This window comes from Salvia hispanica, chromosome 3 (genome assembly GCF_023119035.1).
Source record: "Salvia hispanica cultivar TCC Black 2014 chromosome 3, UniMelb_Shisp_WGS_1.0, whole genome shotgun sequence".
Lineage (NCBI taxonomy): Eukaryota > Viridiplantae > Streptophyta > Magnoliopsida > Lamiales > Lamiaceae > Salvia > Salvia hispanica.
The window spans coordinates 38,421,785-38,439,466 of NC_062967.1; the positions used below are offsets into that span (position 1 = coordinate 38,421,785).

General features: G+C 34.7%; 3 protein-coding genes across 7 annotated transcripts; 2 read left to right on the forward strand and 1 right to left on the reverse strand.

Moving 5' to 3' along the window:
* Positions 1-24: 24 nt before the first annotated feature.
* LOC125208930 (nuclear speckle RNA-binding protein A-like) lies at positions 25-5,519 on the forward strand. 3 transcript variants are annotated; one of them, XR_007174266.1, is made up of 8 exons: positions 25-264; positions 921-1,045; positions 1,132-1,483; positions 1,562-1,623; positions 1,712-1,793; positions 2,213-2,333; positions 2,449-2,574; positions 4,852-5,519. XR_007174266.1 is itself a non-coding variant. In XM_048108462.1 (7 exons), exons 1-6 carry the CDS (start codon positions 171-173, stop codon positions 2,317-2,319), a joined length of 822 nt encoding a protein of 273 aa, XP_047964419.1. In that variant the 5' UTR covers positions 25-170; the 3' UTR covers positions 2,320-2,333; positions 4,852-5,519. The 3 variants fall into 3 exon arrangements, 2 of the variants coding, with proteins under 2 accessions (XP_047964419.1, XP_047964418.1); XM_048108462.1 differs by lacking the exon at positions 2,449-2,574; XM_048108461.1 differs by lacking the exon at positions 4,852-5,519 and having other exon boundaries at positions 2,449-2,756.
* A 4,698-nt stretch (positions 5,520-10,217) lies between these two features.
* LOC125213474 (F-box/WD repeat-containing protein pof10-like) lies at positions 10,218-11,768 on the forward strand. 2 transcript variants are annotated; one of them, XM_048114042.1, is made up of 3 exons: positions 10,218-10,449; positions 10,887-11,046; positions 11,359-11,768. In XM_048114042.1, the coding sequence occupies exons 1-3, from the start codon at positions 10,371-10,373 to the stop codon at positions 11,561-11,563; spliced, it is 444 nt and encodes a 147-aa protein (XP_047969999.1). In that variant the 5' UTR covers positions 10,218-10,370; the 3' UTR covers positions 11,564-11,768. The 2 variants fall into 2 exon arrangements, with proteins under 2 accessions (XP_047969999.1, XP_047970000.1); XM_048114043.1 differs by having other exon boundaries at positions 10,225-10,461.
* Positions 11,769-12,233: 465 nt separating this feature from the next.
* LOC125213473 (molybdate-anion transporter-like) lies at positions 12,234-16,074 on the reverse strand. 2 transcript variants are annotated; one of them, XM_048114041.1, is made up of 8 exons: positions 15,782-16,074; positions 14,461-14,605; positions 14,209-14,377; positions 13,651-13,921; positions 13,116-13,381; positions 12,817-13,035; positions 12,561-12,663; positions 12,234-12,477 (listed from the first exon to the last, which is right to left on the reverse strand). In XM_048114041.1, exons 1-8 carry the CDS (start codon positions 15,930-15,932, stop codon positions 12,413-12,415), a joined length of 1,389 nt encoding a protein of 462 aa, XP_047969998.1. In that variant the 5' UTR covers positions 15,933-16,074; the 3' UTR covers positions 12,234-12,412. The 2 variants fall into 2 exon arrangements, with proteins under 2 accessions (XP_047969998.1, XP_047969996.1); XM_048114039.1 differs by lacking the exon at positions 15,782-16,074 and adding an exon at positions 15,152-15,444.
* Positions 16,075-17,682: the final 1,608 nt, after the last annotated feature.

Consider the following 17,682-nt stretch of genomic DNA (forward strand, 5'->3'; position numbering starts at 1 on the left):
TGAAGCAAATGAAAGATTCTGGTTATTCACCATATAAATATACTCGAATTTCACAGTGAAGAAGGCAGCGCTACCTCCTTTGTTTGATAAGAGAGAATCTTTTAGAGCCCTAGTTTTTCAATTGATTTGAATTTGCTTTGCCCCCTTTCCTTCCTCACTACCAATCAACAATGGCGGACGCTTTCTGGAGGTATGGTGACAACAGGCAGCCGGCAGCGTCGGTTCCAGCTCAGCTTGTGGCGAAACGGACTCGTTCCGAGTTTGGTATCTCCCTCTCTCTATCTCAATCGCACGATTCATCATTTTCTCAGCACGTGCACAGTGTGAATTTCTCATGTTTTCCTTTGTTTGCTCGCACGATTTGATCATTTTCTCAGCACGTGCACGGTGTGAATTTCTCATGATTTCTTCTGTTTGCGTTAGGGTTAGATTTTTTACTTTCTGGCTTTAATGTGTATAGTTATGATTAGATTCGGTGAGCGTGAATTTATGATTATGGCGCGTCTATTGAAAATGGTGAAGTTCTGATCCCGGATCTGCATTGGTTGAATGTGTGTTGATTGGCGATGGGGTTTGTGGCTTTAGTTGTGTCTTTGATCTGTTGAAATGTAGGTGCTGGAATCTTAATTTTTGGGTGATTTGTAAATCTCTACTTGTTTTTCCATGATTCATTGTAGCTTATTGAAATTTGACGTGTTGGCTAGCTAAGGAAATCTCTTTAAGGTTCTTGGTGCAAATACCATCTAAAGAATGATCACGAACTGCATCTTCATTTATAGGGGTAGCTTACGTGTAATGGTTTGAGGTATACGGCCTCTGAGTTTGTGGCGTTTTGTGGGTTCTTGCGTGAATTTTAAATGCTTATTTTGATTCCACTGTATTTTCTATATTAGTCTCTTAATTTAAATGTTATTTTGTAGAGATGCCAAGTGAACAAGTCACGACAAGCTACTATGTTCCTAGCAATGAAAGGGCGGGAAGTGCTGTCGCCGCTACAGACATGGACTATGTCAATGCATCGTACGAACGCTACTTGCGTGATTTGGTATTCTTCTTTTTTCTTTTCCTCTTTCTTGTGCAAACTTTGGGCATGTGTATACATTTTTGTAATTTGTTAGCGTCATGTAACAGAAAGTCAGAGTGCAATTATATGGTGGCCAAACTGGAAGACCTGCTACTGCTGGGCTTGATGGTCTTCATGATATAGATGATCAAAGGGTCCTAGGACTGAGGCAATCAGGCCGAGAAGCTGCTGCACGAAGCTGGTTAATGGGAGTAGGTGGGAGACCTGAAATTTCACTCCCTCCTGACACTAGCAGCATGTTGTTTATGGACGGCTTGCCTGCGAACTTTACTCGCACAGAAGTGGAAAGCCAGTTAATGGGAGTGCGAGGGAGACCTGAAATTGCACTACCTCCTGACGCTAGCAGCACGTTGTATGTGGAGGGATTGCCTGCGAACTGTACTCGCCGAGAAGTTTCTCGTATCCTTTACATTATATAATAATTAATAAGTAACCTATTGGCCCGACCTGGTCTATTCCTTTACTTTTGATTATTAGATATATTCCGTCCATTTGTGGGCTATAAGGGAGTGAGGCTTGTGACAAAGGCACCGAGACATGTAAGCGTCCTTTTTTCTTCTTGAAGAAAAATAAGAACAAAAGATTCTATGTGTAGTTTTGCTAATGTTTCTATTCTGATCCATGTAGCCTGGGGGGGATCCTGTGGTTCTTTCCTTTATTGATTTTGTGAGTCCAGCTCATGCGGCAACAGCAATGGATGCCATACAAGGTCAGTGTGCTTTGATGGATTTACTATATAAAATTCTTTGCAGCCGAGGTCTGTATCTTGTTGTTGATTTGTTTTTCTTGTTAGATATGATGTGTATGTGTTTTGAATTGCTGCATGATTGTCATTTTTACCAAAAAATAATATGGCACTTTCGTAACAACTGTGTAAAGATAGAAAGTACATCTAGTTAATAACCGCCACCTGTGCAATGTGTGCGCAGTGTTCGCGCACAGTTTGTGCAATGTGTGTGCTTATTGCGTATGTGTGTGCATTCGTTGTGTGTAGAAAGTGCACAATGTGTGTGCAATATGTGCAGTGTGAGCTAGTTGCGTCATAAAGTCCACTTATGTACGGAACTGGTATTTCATGCTCAACAATGTTAGCTAGTTGTGTCATAAATACTCAAGCTAATCTTGCAGGTTATTTGTTTGATGAGCACGAGCGGGATTCTGCTCACTTAAGGGTTCAGTTTGCTCGCAATCCTCCTAGTACAAGGGTAGGTGGTGGGCATCGTGGCAATCATTGAGATTGATTTGACAGGTGAGATTTATAAATGTTTGACCTCTGTTGTTACTTGTCAATGGACCTGTTGGCATGAAGAGAACGCACGACCGTCATTTAATTGCTCTAAATGTGGACATACGCTTCTGTGTAGGACCCACTGATTGTGCAGGTTTACAGTTTGTGAGTATCACAGCTTCGGAGTGTTGCGACATACTTGCGGAGGCTTTGTTTAGGATCACTGGGTTTATATCAAGTGTGTCTATTGGAGGGAAGACTGGTTGGCCTAACCTCCCTTCTCTCTTAATTCCCTTAACTGGCAGATAATAATCATCAACTGTAATAACATATAGTGACTAGGAATGCTGGTTTCACCAACTCCTGCTGTGAGATTATTGCTTCATTATGCTACAGACACCTTGGTTTATGAATGAAAATTCTGCTACATTACCTTCCTGTTAAGTTTGATTTGATTAAACGTAATAGGCAAAGACCACTACCATTTGTTGCCTTAGCATGTGTTTTGAGATTTTTTTTGAGCAATTTGGATGTGTCAATGGCATCATACTAAAAAATATCATGAAAATTCTAATAAAAGGACCTGCCTTTCTGTGTAGGCTTAGATTACTTATCTTTCCTTAACAAAGCATTAGAGGTTTAAAACTCTGTTTGAACTGTTTCCCTCTGGGCTGCGAAAAAAAAAGAAATCGAAAACAAAATGTGGGTTTTCCATCAGAGCACAAACAAGATGCTCATCCTCAGCCATATCTCTTTCTTAATTGAAACTCCAGTGCTTCCTATAATCTCCTCTTCCTCCACCCCACCCGGAGACAAAAATAAAGTCAAGTTATTGTCCCACTCTTCTTTCTACAGATGTACCAGTATCCTGAACTGGCATCATAACAAACTTACCATTGGTCTAAATAGGGCATGTGGAAAAGCTAATCATTTTACAATGGGCTTTAGGAATTAGGAATTTAGGATTGCAGAATTTGGGGGTATTTTTTTTTCATGGTAGGAGTGGGTGAGAGATTGAGTTTCAGCAACAAACATAAAGACCCGTCTTGCAAAAAGAATAGGGGTGATACATGACAAAATGCATCGATACAAGTTTACAATATAACTCTACCTATAGTTTCAGTTTTGGTAACTACATTTCTTTCAGAAAACGAGTTTAATTTTCAAGTATTATCTGTCAATCTCTAATCATTATATTCAAATTATATGATTTCATCTTTTAGCGCTGTACACATTTATGAACATCATTTATAATAAATGCGGTGTAATAATGTAAAATATATCCTGTCTTTTAACATTATTCGTCATCTACTGTAATAGAGACAAATGCAACTAACCCGAAATAACTTATGTACGTGCTTGCATCCACTGTGCTAATTAAGTCATTATGCACTATTGTCTACTAGTTGATGGTAAGGCTCTAAACAACAGTTGAAAGAGTTGACACTCCCTTTGACTTTGCCTCTTCCATTTGCTCAAGAAACTTCAATATTCTTCACCTTGATGTTTTAGAAAATTTAGGGTGATGGATTGTCCATGAAATATGTTTTAGAATAATTTCATTGGAGATTTCGTTGGTGGTTTCCTTCTGTTAGAATGGCTTACTTCATTTAATTGTATTTTAACTATGTCTTCTCATTTGGTACCTGACTCAAATATTTACATCTACCTGTTAGGTATCAGATTCTCTAAACTAATTCCTACTGCTTGCATTTTTAATTTCTAAGCTCCTCTGCTAATCATCTACATGTATCAGTTTTGTTTCAAATGTAAATGTTGTGTGATAATCCTTATTGAATTTCCACCGCTCTATGATTCTTAAATTAATTTTTACTGACCTGTATTTCCATGTCAAAATGCCCCATTTTTTTTTTCTTTTTGAAGGACACTCTTGTCAAATCTTGTAAAATGGTATAAACATTTAATACAATGATTGAATCAGGAAAAAAAAAAATCTTGAAGATTGCTGATGTGTTGGATTGGCGAATTTTGTCCTTATCTAGGTTTTCTTAGTTGTGTTGATAACGCCTCTTGGCCACTGTTTGGAAATTTCAAATTTTAGTTGCCATTTATGGATAGCCGTTTCATCAGTAAGATTCCATCTTAAGTTAGCAATTGGACCTCAGTGTACTGTATTTCACTATACCTTTCACACGACAGGTCTGAATGTGTAATGCCACTTATTTTTGTTGTCCTTATCAGCATAGATTCTCGTTTGTATGTATATATGCCAGTTTGTTATGATTTACGTGCATTTATTATAATTATAGGCCCCACAATAGGAAAAATTGCCATGCATATACCTTGGCGTCACTATACTTGATGTCAAACTTTGTTTTGTGCTATACCCCGAGATTATGTTTTCTAGTAGTCTACAGATATTGACTCTATCTGTAATGTACCTTCCGTTTTGTTTTATGTTCGGTGCACAGTCAACTGTGTCGCTGTGCATGTGCTATTTGATTGCATATATTGAGTTCCAGCTTTCTTTTTATTTCTCTTGAAAATTGCTTTACTGGAGTAATTTTGGCTTGTGCAGTGTTGTGCATGAAGCGTGCCATTTGGTTGGAGACTATGATGCTTGGCTGTGGCAGAATGATGCGCTCTCCAACGGCATTTCCACCGGAGAAGCTGGTAAACAAAATGGTGTCTCCACTCTTCTCCGCTCGCAGAAAAGATACATTACAAAAGGTTGAAGCTCTAGGTGGATGCAGTCAAATGCAGGTAAAGAAAACAGCTATTTCTGAGCAGATAAATGAGGGGACAAAGTAAGGTGAAAAAGGTTCCTTTTGACTTTTGAGGATCAACACTTGTGCTCTGATACACTTTTCTTTGCTGAAGCGCATTCGATTTATTGATATATACTCCACGAGACTAGTAACTGAATGATGCAATGTTGTCACTAGCACCATTTCTAAAGCCACATTGCTGTTTAAGCTAAAAAGAAGTGGCACGTGTACATAACCAGTGTGTATACGCTTGCTATCTCTTTGTAAGTAGTTTAGAAGGCTTCCGGCTGGCCGCCTCTGTTTTCCGGGAGATGCAGCAATATGTGAAGGTTCTAGTTAGGTAGGTGTAAATTTGTAGCTGACATTTTGTATTGTTGGTGGCTGTAAATAGGTGTCTCGGTTGCTTATTTTGCAATTGATGTGTATACACATGTATGTTTACATTTTGTATTTATTAGTGGATGTAAATTAGCAATTATATCTTGTTTCCTTTTTATACTTACTGTCACGCTGTGTTCCTTTTATTGAGTAGAATTAGCTGTCAACTAATTTATCAGAATATAATGTTTGTTTTTCTCTGGGAAAATAGGGAAGGGAATACTTATATTGGATGTAGTCCATAAGATGGAAAACTGCCTGAAGAATATTGAATTAATTCTCTTTTAATCTGTTGATTTTTTTTTCACAGTTGACTTTTCATGAAAGGTTTGTATTTTTATCAGTTACAAATAATTTATGTGAGTTCAACATAAAAGTTATCAAGAGTGATTGTGTTAAAAGTGACTTTCTAATAAAAAAAAGTGAGTTCTTGAGAATTAAAATGACTCTTTTTATGAATAAATGTAACAACGTGATTAAAATAAAGTGACAATTGATTACTGAATAACTTGTTGCAAAAAAAACTGAATTGAATGTGCATGGGAGGAGTGAAGACCTTTATCAGTTGTCACTTATTATTTTCTTTTAATTTGTGAACTTGTCAATGTGCGTATAATTAATTCTTAAATACAAACCTAATTTCATTTTTGCTCCTTTTATTTTCAATTTTAAATTTATACTATAAATGGGTTTTTCTTATTAGAAAAGATGTTTTAGTAGAGACATCCAGGTTTTCAAACGTTATTTACATCAAATCCAACTTTTAATCAATTAGTTAACCAATTCTCAAAATCAAATCCCAAAATTACAAATTATCAATAGATACATAGTTCATTACAAGAACTCGTATTATATACTACAATTTACGATTTACAAAATATATATGAAATGGTTCCACTACTACTTCTAGACCTGATCTGCACGTCTCTATCATTTTGGTAAACTATTATACTCCATAAAGCATAAACATCCCACCAATTTGATCTCTGTATATAGTTCAGAACGAGTGAAGCAAGGATCCATTAAATTTGAGTGACAGAATCTTCTTGATAGACAATCGAGAAAAACAACATTTGAAGTTTGTATGTTTTGTTTGTTTTTTGTTTTCCTGAATTTTTGAGGTAACAACGTTTAGAGTTTCAAACAACTGTCCTTCCTTAAAATATTAAATGAAACAATAGGTTTGTCTGATTAGAGAAATGAATACACGGAGCTGCTTAAATTAATCTAAGACCAATTTATCAAATATAAGGGTCGTTTAATTTTTATGTTTAATAAATGTTGTTTTGTCAATATCCCTGAATAATGAATTATATGAAACATAAGTATTACTACTATAAAACTTCCAAGTGACAAATGATGCTATATGATTTGAGACCATTTCAACTCATGAAGAAAGAAACAAATTCGCCCTTTCTAAATTAATTATGCTTTCAATAATTTTGTTAATCGTAAGCAAAATAAAAAGTAATTACTATACGTGTAAAGGTGGAGCAAATCCTCTTGGATTATTTGACACAATCGATAGTATCCAATGTTGGAAATTATGACAACACTTTTTGTACACATTTCTCTCACAAATCTCATTTCTTCCTCTACTCACAAATCACTTAGCAACATTTTCAGGGAAATTGTTTGCTCCATTCTCGGAATTTTCATCAACATTTCTAGGGCCATTGTTTGCTCCGTTCTCATAATCCCATCAACTTCGTTAATACATAGAGAGTTTGAGGTACTTCTACACGTTAAGAGAAAATCGTTTTATATTTGGAGAGAATGCGTCAATTGTGTATCTGCATAGTGTTTCGGGTTAGCAACTCTTTTGGTATTAAAAAAAAGTGTGTACATACCTTTGCAAAAAATTTAGATCTGAGCTAGAGACCTGCAAGAAGGTGCATGAGAGAGAGGGAGAGAGTAAAACTAAATTAAAGTAGGGTTTCGAAAAGTAAATGGATTTAATTACCTGAGCATTATAGCAAATCGTCACAGTAATTCATTAGAAAAAAGGTGATTAACTATACATAGACAAAAAATAAAGACACATACATTACCTGAGAGAAAATGATATAAAAAAATTAATATTGTTGATGTTGATGAAAAGTATACAAGAGTGATATTGGTTCGGCTCATCACCAAAAACTTTATTGTTTTGGTGTTGAACCGAAACAATATCACACCATGTCTACTTCTTAAAAAAAAAAAGTGGTGTTTTTAATCTCTATGGATTTATGAAATGGTGAGAGCCCCTCATCTTCATTATATAGGGAGAATTGAGGCTTCTATTACTTTATTAATCTTAAATCTGTGGTAATTGGTTCCTGCAAACAAGGACCCTAGCTAGTCCTATTTGGAGCATTATGGATAAACTAAACAATATTATCATCACGATTTCAAGATCTAATTAATTAAGAATCCACTATATTATTTATGCAAGTGGGATTTCAAATGGAAATGCCACGTGAAAATGGTACAGACCTAAAATAATTGAACAAATTTCTAGCTTTATAGTAATAAGTACAAAATACTATTTTTTGTGTTTATAATAAAATATCAGTTGGCTTAATGATTAAAAGTTGCTCCATATATCAGGATCAATCATCTGATCATTTAATAAAGAATAGATGAATCTTACGTCACTCGACCACGCCTCTTGAATTAAAAATATTTTTCTTTAATGTGACTAAAAAGATCGAGATTAGTGCTAAAATTAAACAATATATATAGTTGATCGTTGTATAATCATGAAACTATAACTTCCATTACAATGTGAAAATATTGCATTCAATGTATGAGTATTAGAAATTAATTACTAAAATAATTGGTCTTCATCAATAGATTTAAAATTATGAAATGATAAAATCATACTACAAAGTTAAGAAGATCAAGATCAAAGTAGAAAACTGCATAATAGGAAATTGTTCTTCCACTAACTACACCTATTTAAAGAAAAGGTCTGAGAAAAGTGGCAGCGAGTGGATGAAAATATAGATTTGCAAAAGGTGATTTAGAGATAATTAATTCCCCCTTAATTCAGTGGATGTCACTAATCATGTTGCTTAATCAAAATTTATCTTGCATCAATACCCCCTTCAAAAATAAATAATATAAATAAAATGTATCCCTGTCTCCAATGTCCAATCTATATATTATAAGTCGGTCAAATAACAATAGTGTAACTAAAAAGGTTGAATATTTATCGAATAATTGGCAAATTGCACAGCACAAATATGAGAGAGTATGTCCCATCACAAAATTCAATATAAGAACTTATATTTTTGGTCTAGCAAATTCAAAATGCATAAGGCAAACTGATACTAAAAGGACTGGGAGGGATCAATTGCTAACTAATTAGCAATCCCAAATTAAAATTAAATTTTAATCATTAGATTAGAAGATCTGGTTGAAATAATGTCACATGAATTATATTTTTAATTAAAAAAATTAATAAATAAAATTAGAGGGTATTAATGTCAATTCTCTCTCATTAAAATCATCTTAAAATTTTAAATTTACGTAACTCTCTCGATTTAAATTATTTTTCCGCAAAAAATTATATCAAATTAAAGATAATTATATAAGGATTCCAACGAGATCTCAATTGCATATATTCCGACGACGTTCGAATGATGAAATTTGATATTTTTTTATTTTAGTTTTCGTAAATGTTGATAACCAGATTTTTATCAACAAATACATCAAAAAATCTTAATAAAACCATGTAAAAATCTCAATAAAACCATGTAAAAATCTCAATAAATATGTGTTGATATTTTCTTATACTAGTGTTGATATTATTATGTCATATTGTTCATATTTGTAATACACTATGTTGATATAAAAAAACATTCACGAAAATTATCATATGATAACATAATGACGATATTACCCTTTTGTTGATATTTTGTCTACTATTTATTGAGATTCGTAAGATTTAATCTCATCCACTCATTTTAAAATCTAAGGGTGGAGATTTGGTCTTGATTTTGGATTAGGGTGCTATAAGTATTAGAATATGACCCTTCAAGGCCATACTAGATGAACTAGTCTAAATATTTAATTTTAGACAGGATTATAATAATAAAGAAGTGATATAATTTTTTTTTATTAAATTATAGGCATGATTTCAAGCTTAGTTCGAATTAATTATACAATATTTAATAAAAAATAATTTTTAAATATATAAATTTTAAAGTTAAATTTTTTTTTTGTAAGTACTGCAATATGATTAGTATGAAATTAATTTTAAATTAATTAATGTATATAAATCGATTTTTAATGTAAAATGTTAAAAAAAGTTTGATTATGTACATGCAATTATGTACATTTATCACTGTCCTAAAGTTTTAGTTTAATAAGGTTAAACAAGATGAAATTCATAAATTATAAGTGGAAAATTAATTTTTACGGTTTTAATTTTATTCATTTTTTTCATTAAGAAAAAAATATGTATCTCCTCTGTTTAAATGGGTATACATTAATACGTGGAGCAATATTTTTAACTAAAAAGATATAAAATCTCATGCCTTTTAAGTTTTAACTTGAATAAGCAACATATATACTCACCTCTTCCTTGATTTTTGTAAATAAATATAAAAACTCTATTTTTCCTTTTTTATCTTTTAATGAATTGTTAATTATGGAGTTTTGAAGGAAATAATTTAGGGTAAATTTATTTCATATTATATCTTTGATTTAGGTTTTATAGTGGGATTAAAATTAAGATTCTCTATTTTGCTCATAAATATAATTGCTCAGTATTATCTGTTTTATTGTGATTGGAATTTCTGTTACAAAAGTTTAGGGATAAGCCGTTGACAAGATGCCAATCTTGATATCACCATGCAAATAATTTCATTTACTCAAAATAGAGAGAGAAATCCTCCAAACTCTCTCATAGATTCAATCAGAATTCTCGATTCTTTTCTTCCCCAGAAGCTGGTGTGATCAAGTTATGGAGAAATTACCAACGGATCTTCATCTCAAGATTTTTTATTTGTTGGATCCTCAAAATCTCGCAGCTGCCCAACTGGGTTAGTAAAAAAGTTGCGTTCTTGATCGTTTCAATTCGAGAATTTTGAATTATTTTGGGAATTTTGTAGGGATCTGATTTGGGTTTCTTGAGATGAACAGTCTTATTTTGTAGGAATACATTCTTTTAATTTTAGCTCGATATATATGTATTCTGTATGTCAAGATTGTGAACATTAAGATTGGATGATGATTAAGAAGATCTCACAATTTTGATTTCTGAGTTAATCTTTTATTCAACTCTGTTTTAAATTGCTAGCTAGGGTTTTGATTTGGGAAATTCTTGAGGATTATGGCTAGAAAAATGTGATCTTTAGGGATTACATTCTATCAAAATTCACAATTGTTGGTTGCAAACTTTGATTTAGATGTAGAGAGTGAAGATGGATGATTCTTTATGTTTGAATAATGCTAAAACATGGTTGGTTTGTGATCCAAGTGTGTAGGAAATGGAGAGACTTGGCCTCGGATGAGGGGCTATGGTCTAATCTCTTTAAGGAGAGATGGGGGATAGACCGAGCCACATTTTACGCGCCTGCAGCTCCTGATTCGTGGAAAGATGTCTACGTTGTTCAAGATCGATGTGATCGTGTTGGATTGTAAGTCAAAACTGCATTATTTTTCTGGAAATTTGAGCGTTTTCTGCAATTAAGTTATTGCAACTTTGCAAGAGATATTTGCAAGTTAGAATCGATAACTCTCATTTTGAAACGCCTGAATTCACATCAGTGATCAGTTTTTCGGGCCAATAGGATTTTTCGTATGTTCTCGAATTGTGATCTTTTGTGTGTTAAAGTGTTGAAGTAGTATGACTATCTGTTTCTGCTTTATCAAAGGCTTCACATGGAAAAAAATCTTGGATCATTCCTAATTCAATGGTTTTGGACTAAGTTATAGCGATTTATATGCAGGGGATTGAAGATAATAAGGGAAGGGGAAGATTATTACTTAGTCCATCAAGGTCGAATTGAACGGGGTCTGGGATCAAAACGAGAAGCTGATATGAGAGGCGTAGATGAAGAGGTACCAAGTGCAGGTATCTTGGACAAAATTCTCTTCTTCGTCGGGGACCTGGAAGTTGCTACTATGAATGCAAAACGCAACCGTCTCATGTAAATGATTCTCCCTCAACTCATACTCATCTTGTTTGCATATATTTTCTTGACAAAAAGGAATAATTCATTGTGCTGTACATGCATATGGAGTAGGCTAATATTTTGACAAACCACATCTCTTTTTTATGTAGTATTATTCATTTCAAGTAGGAATAAGTTGATGTAACTTACCTATGAATTGCAATACAAGTATTGTTTTTGTTTTATTATTATTGACATGGTATTTGGTTGAAGCCTCATTTCTTTTTATCAAACTAATCCATTGTATCTCTAATCTCCTTCAACTTATCTAGATTAAGTTAATTAGGCTTAGAATCAAGTTCACATTAAGATCGGCATACACTAAGCCGTCTTTTCTAGTAACAACCAATAATTCATCAAAGAATAATCGTTGGTATTCATTAAAAATAATTCAGAATGATATGATTTCAAAAGGTTGAATGTTGTGTATTTAAATAAATTTAAAAACCATGTTATAATGGCATTTGGGAGTTGTGCAAAATCAAGACAAAGTTATCAAAGGAAATCAAATTTGCAAGAGAATTGTTCGGTTACATTAGAAACAACAAAGAGAACGGGCTGATACAAAACTGGGGCAATGTGGATTCTTAAAATCGTAGAAAAAAATAATAATAATATAAGTGGAAATTATGGGAGAAGTGACACAAATCTAAAAATTGTAAATCTGCAATTTGTTCCCATTCTCTCTCCTCCTTCCCACAACCATCTTTTTTTATGCAGCTTCTCTGATAGAGCAATAAATTTTTATAATAAGCTCGACTACAAACTATTGTCTGCTATTCATGGCAGAAAATAAATGATCATATCCCAGATTTAACTATTAAGTCAATCAAGCTTCGTTTAGTGGCTCGGCCTCGCTGGTTCTTTCCTTCATCATAGCCCAATCTTCGGTTTCTGCAGAAATTCAAACAGCAAAAATGAGACAATGGCACACAAATCGACACTACAGTGAGTAGTTCCAGGCAACGGTTACTTACTTGGCTTCTCTCCAATTGCTGCAAGTCGTCGCTGCAAGATGGAGGCCACAAAGAGGAAGATGGAGCACATGCCAAACATAACCGTGATGGGGAACGCGTTCACCTGCAATAAAATAGAAGATTAAAAAGTAATCCTTAAACCAGAGATTATGTTCACCTGAGATCTATCATGGCGCAAAATTACTAATCTCTGTAAACATGTGTGTGCCTATTACCAAACATGAATAGCAATTAAGAGGAAGAACTGAAGACTCACATTATATAGAACAATACAGACAAAGATGTTGAGTGGGATCCGGAAGAAGTTCATGATGGTGCTTCGAGCCTCCTCAGGTATGTATTGAGATCTCATCTTCATAATGGACGGCCAGAAAAGACCAACACAGCCTTCAAAAGTGCAAAAGCCAAGAAGCTGGAGACAGCCTGCAAATGAAATGCTGCCGCCTTTCTTCTTTGGATCTGCTGGTACTAAGAACTGTCATAGAGTAAGTAGAAGTTAGACATTGGCCTATCAGCGAAGATATATCAAGCATAAGAACAGAAACTTGGACATACATTTGTCAGTATGGGAAGTAACAGAGAGGCAGAAGAAATGACGAAAACAATCTGCATATAGCTCTCCACTTTAACTGTGTTGCGCGCCAACAAGCGAGATGCAATTGAGCTTCCCAACATTGAAGCCAACATGAAAGTAGCAAAGATAAAACCATGTGGAATATCTTCATCATTCGGGCTCAGGGCAGGTGTCCAGAGGAACACAAATGTATACATCGAACCTTCAAACAGAGATTGTATAGCACCAAGCAATGCTATCTTCTCATCTGACCATGAAAAGTATTTAGTCAGTTTCATGAGAAGGGAGTTGAGAAAATGAAACGTTGAAGAGGTAGTGGTAAAACAAATTCAATTAAATCCATTTTATAGAGGTGTGTAGATTGGCGTATTCTTCCCTTGCATTTCTACTTTCTAGGTGACAAAAGATGTAGATGGGACCTAACACTGAACCTTATACTACAACTTGCTGTGAAAAAGATATCTACAAATTTCATACGGTTGGTGAATATATTTTGGTTAAGAGAACTATAAATACCTGAAGCAATTGCTACAGCTGCACCCTTAAATTGAGTGAGCAAGTCCTTGCTCTCTGAAGGGTCGCCATAGTTCTCACTCCATGATGATAATATTACAGCCATTCCAATAGCTAGAAATATGGCAGCAGCATCGAATGGAGATACAGGCCCCAAATTCATAGAATCAACCAGAAAATTTCCAAACAAGCCTGCTACAATAGCAACAAGACCATTGCCAAGGAATATTGCCTTGGAGAAAGTTACAGAGAGCCATTGCTGTTCAAAGCCTCTCTGAAAGAAATTATAGAAAGCAATCAATACATAATGCATTTGCTGTAATTAAATTTGTATCAAAGGACCATTTGCAGATAGTAGCAATCTTGATCAAATCAAACAATGAAAATGCAAGTTCATCACAGCAAGAACAGAGAGCATAGAACAAAGCAGCTCTAAATCTATTACTACATTATAAGATAAGTTTATGCATGATGAGGTCAATCAAGATAACTGTGAGCTAGCAAACAAAAGCACACTCATAACCAGAAATTCAGCAGGGTTATATCTAAATAACAAATCACCTTGAAGTGTTCTGCCACAAGCCACGACTCAAATGCAGAAAACAAGAGAGATGTGGCAATACCACCCAAAATACGTCCAACCATCAGTATTTTGTACTGAGGAGAATGCTTAGTAATGCAGCTCAGTATATACGTGATGCAGTAAGTCACGCAGGCTCTCTTTCGCCCCCTACAATATCATTACATATGCGTCAAACAGAGAATATATATCACAATAAATCAAATTAGCACCATTTCAGAAGTCTATCTCACTGTTTATCTGCTAGAGATCCAACAATTGTTCCAAACAACATGGAAGAGCCAAATCCAGCAATAAAGAGCTGTCCAATTTCACCCTTCCCAAAACCGTATGTACTGTAGAGGTAGTAAACATACGGTCCCTGCAACCAGTCACCAGCTGTTTCCACATGTAAAGCACATCAGAAAGCAGTCACATCAATCAATGATCCAGCTAAATCAGAGAAGTAGAAACGACAAGTTCAATAAACATTCTCCCTAACCATACTGAACTAACTCAAATTCAAGCAATCTCCAGATCCACAAGATACAACAATCAAATCTCCCTAACACAAAAATCCAATCACATTCACACAAATCAGATCCATGATCAATCGTCAGATCACACATAGATGCTTTCAATGTACAACACAGCATAAACTGATACACTTAGAAATGCACATCCAAAGGCACACGAGTGAAGAACATAACATGATGTTCGCAAACACCCTCCTCTCACTCAAATCGAGCTAGATCAAAACAAATTGCGACCATATGCGATACCGAAAAGGCCTAAGACTCAATCCAAATCATGCAGACTTACTCATCCAAACGCAACATCACAACATTCCGGCTCACTCAAATCGAGCTAGATCGAATCAAATTGCGACCAAATGCGGTATCGAAAAGGCCTAAGATCCGAGATCGGGAAACAGAATCCACTTACCCATCATGAGCGAGTAGACGAGCAGGTAATTGTTTTTGAACGAATTGAAAGCTGAAGACGTATTCACCCGATCCTTGTTGCTCTTGCTCAGCTCCAGCGCCGCCACCACCGCGGCCAGCCCGCCGAACACCATATAGTAAAAAATCTCCATTCTCTCTCACCTCAAACAGAAAAAAAATCGACGAAAAATGGAAGAAGATCGAGGAATTTTTCGAAATTTCCTCAGTGAGGTTAGATGTATATGCACATTCACACACACTAGAGTGTGCTTCTGTGTGAAAAAGTAGCTACGCGGCTTTGCCACTCTATGACGATTTATTCACTATAATCTCATCATCTCCATCTCTCTCGCCACGTGGAGGCACATCCAAAGGCACACGAGTGAAGAACATAACATGATGTTCGCAAACACCCTCCTCTCACTCAAATCGAGCTAGATCAAAACAAATTGCGACCATATGCGATACCGAAAAGGCCTAAGACTCAATCCAAATCATGCAGACTTACTCATCCAAACGCAACATCACAACATTCCGGCTCACTCAAATCGAGCTAGATCGAATCAAATTGCGACCAAATGCGGTATCGAAAAGGCCTAAGATCCGAGATCGGGAAACAGAATCCACTTACCCATCATGAGCGAGTAGACGAGCAGGTAATTGTTTTTGAACGAATTGAAAGCTGAAGACGTATTCACCCGATCCTTGTTGCTCTTGCTCAGCTCCAGCGCCGCCACCACCGCGGCCAGCCCGCCGAACACCATATAGTAAAAAATCTCCATTCTCTCTCACCTCAAACAGAAAAAAAATCGACGAAAAATGGAAGAAGATCGAGGAATTTTTCGAAATTTCCTCAGTGAGGTTAGATGTATATGCACATTCACACACACTAGAGTGTGCTTCTGTGTGAAAAAGTAGCTACGCGGCTTTGCCACTCTATGACGATTTATTCACTATAATCTCATCATCTCCATCTCTCTCGCCACGTGGAGGGATCATGACCGTCGATGAGTGTCGGTAGTTTTTGGCCTGCAAATGACCGAGGATTCTAGGCCGTCGATTTTGAGATCTGTGGATTGTGACCGTCGGATGCGATGTGTGGGGCCCGTCATTTGGCGGGCTTTTTGGGTCTTATCCCTTTCATGGGAGTGGAATTAATACGATTTTCAACGGAATTAATTAGGTGGGAAAATAATTAACACAGGAGTGAAATATTGCGTTACGCTTTACTAAATCAGTGTTTAATTTTTGTGCAATTAAAGGGAACTTCAACTTTAATAATTTCTTCAATTTATGATCATCCATGTGCATCTTTCGACTTGTCGATTCAAATAAATATTTCATTTCTATTGCGTCGTAAACACACCGTCATAGTAGACATAATCTTTAGTTCAAATAAATATTTCATTTCTCATAAAATATTTACAGTAGTGATGAAATAGTTATTTACCAGCTTGTAAATAAATTGCATTGAATTTTGTGAGGAAATCACAAATACATTTGGGGATTGACGACATTTAATTTTAGATCGTAGGTTTGGTAAATAGATGCTAATCTTTATGGTGATTTAATAAACAGAAACAGTATAAAAAACAATAATAGTACTATTAGGACCAGAATCTTAAAAAAATAGTAAAATATAAGTCAAAATAGTGTTCATTTTTTTCATTCCTCATTTTTTCATTACTATAATAAAGTTTTGTGTATCTAAAGAACAAAAATATCAATCCTCATTTATTTTCATTTTGAGAAAAAAATACTTTTGTTAGAATTGCTGATGATTGTGAAAAATATCATCCTTGTTTATAGTAATTAAGTACATGTAATTCAATTTAGTTATAATCACTAGGTTATAGTTGTCACTATATTTAAGTACTGTCAATTTTGACATATCAATTTTTGTCACGCTATAAAAAGTCAATTGATTGTAGTGGCAATAAATAATGTCCCATGAAAAATGGTATGGATTTGCGTACAGTGTCAACAAGTTATAGATCTAGGAATTAATAATTCCCCCTTGGTTGGTTGTATTACTATTTCCTATCATAAACCGACACCACTTTATAATGTTTCCATTTTATAAAAATTAGACCTATCTCCAAAATTTATTCTGATTATGGTAATGTTATTATCAATTTTTATGACTTATTAGAGGACTAACTACTAAGGGAGCAAGTATAATGAGTATTTAGATCCATTCGTATAGACTTCATAACTAGTAAGTTAAAATTTAGGGGTCATTCGACTATTATGATTATTGTGGTTGAAGATCGATCGTTTTTCCTTAAAAGTTCAGTTCGTAACATCTATCTTGATCCATATTCACAATATCGAGATTATTATCAATATAGCTAATTTAATTTCAAATTATTCTAGTTTCAATTTATATTTTCACTATTATTTTATTTAACAAACTAATTTTAAATACATGAAATTTAAATTTATCGAATAAACACACGTAGAGATGGTGGATTATTTTTTAAAAAATCGAATATAAAAAATCTCTTAACCATGTGCGATATGCAACAATAT

Coding starts and splice junctions, on each gene's coding strand:
- LOC125208930 (XM_048108462.1), top strand. CDS start 171: ATGGCGGACGCTTTCTGGAGGTATGGTGACAACAGGCAGCCGGCAGCG. Junction 1,046..1,131: donor AACGCTACTTGCGTGATTTG/GTATTCTTCTTT, acceptor GTCATGTAACAG/AAAGTCAGAGTGCAATTATA. Junction 1,794..2,212: donor AGCAATGGATGCCATACAAG/GTCAGTGTGCTT, acceptor CTAATCTTGCAG/GTTATTTGTTTGATGAGCAC.
- LOC125213474 (XM_048114042.1), top strand. CDS start 10,371: ATGGAGAAATTACCAACGGATCTTCATCTCAAGATTTTTTATTTGTTG. Junction 10,450..10,886: donor TCTCGCAGCTGCCCAACTGG/GTTAGTAAAAAA, acceptor TTGTGATCCAAG/TGTGTAGGAAATGGAGAGAC. Junction 11,047..11,358: donor CGATGTGATCGTGTTGGATT/GTAAGTCAAAAC, acceptor ATTTATATGCAG/GGGATTGAAGATAATAAGGG.
- LOC125213473 (XM_048114041.1), bottom strand. CDS start 15,932: ATGGAGATTTTTTACTATATGGTGTTCGGCGGGCTGGCCGCGGTGGTG. Junction 13,382..13,650: donor AGCTGTAGCAATTGCTTCAG/GTATTTATAGTT, acceptor TTTCATGGTCAG/ATGAGAAGATAGCATTGCTT. Junction 12,664..12,816: donor TCTGTATTGTTCTATATAAT/GTGAGTCTTCAG, acceptor ATTTTATTGCAG/GTGAACGCGTTCCCCATCAC.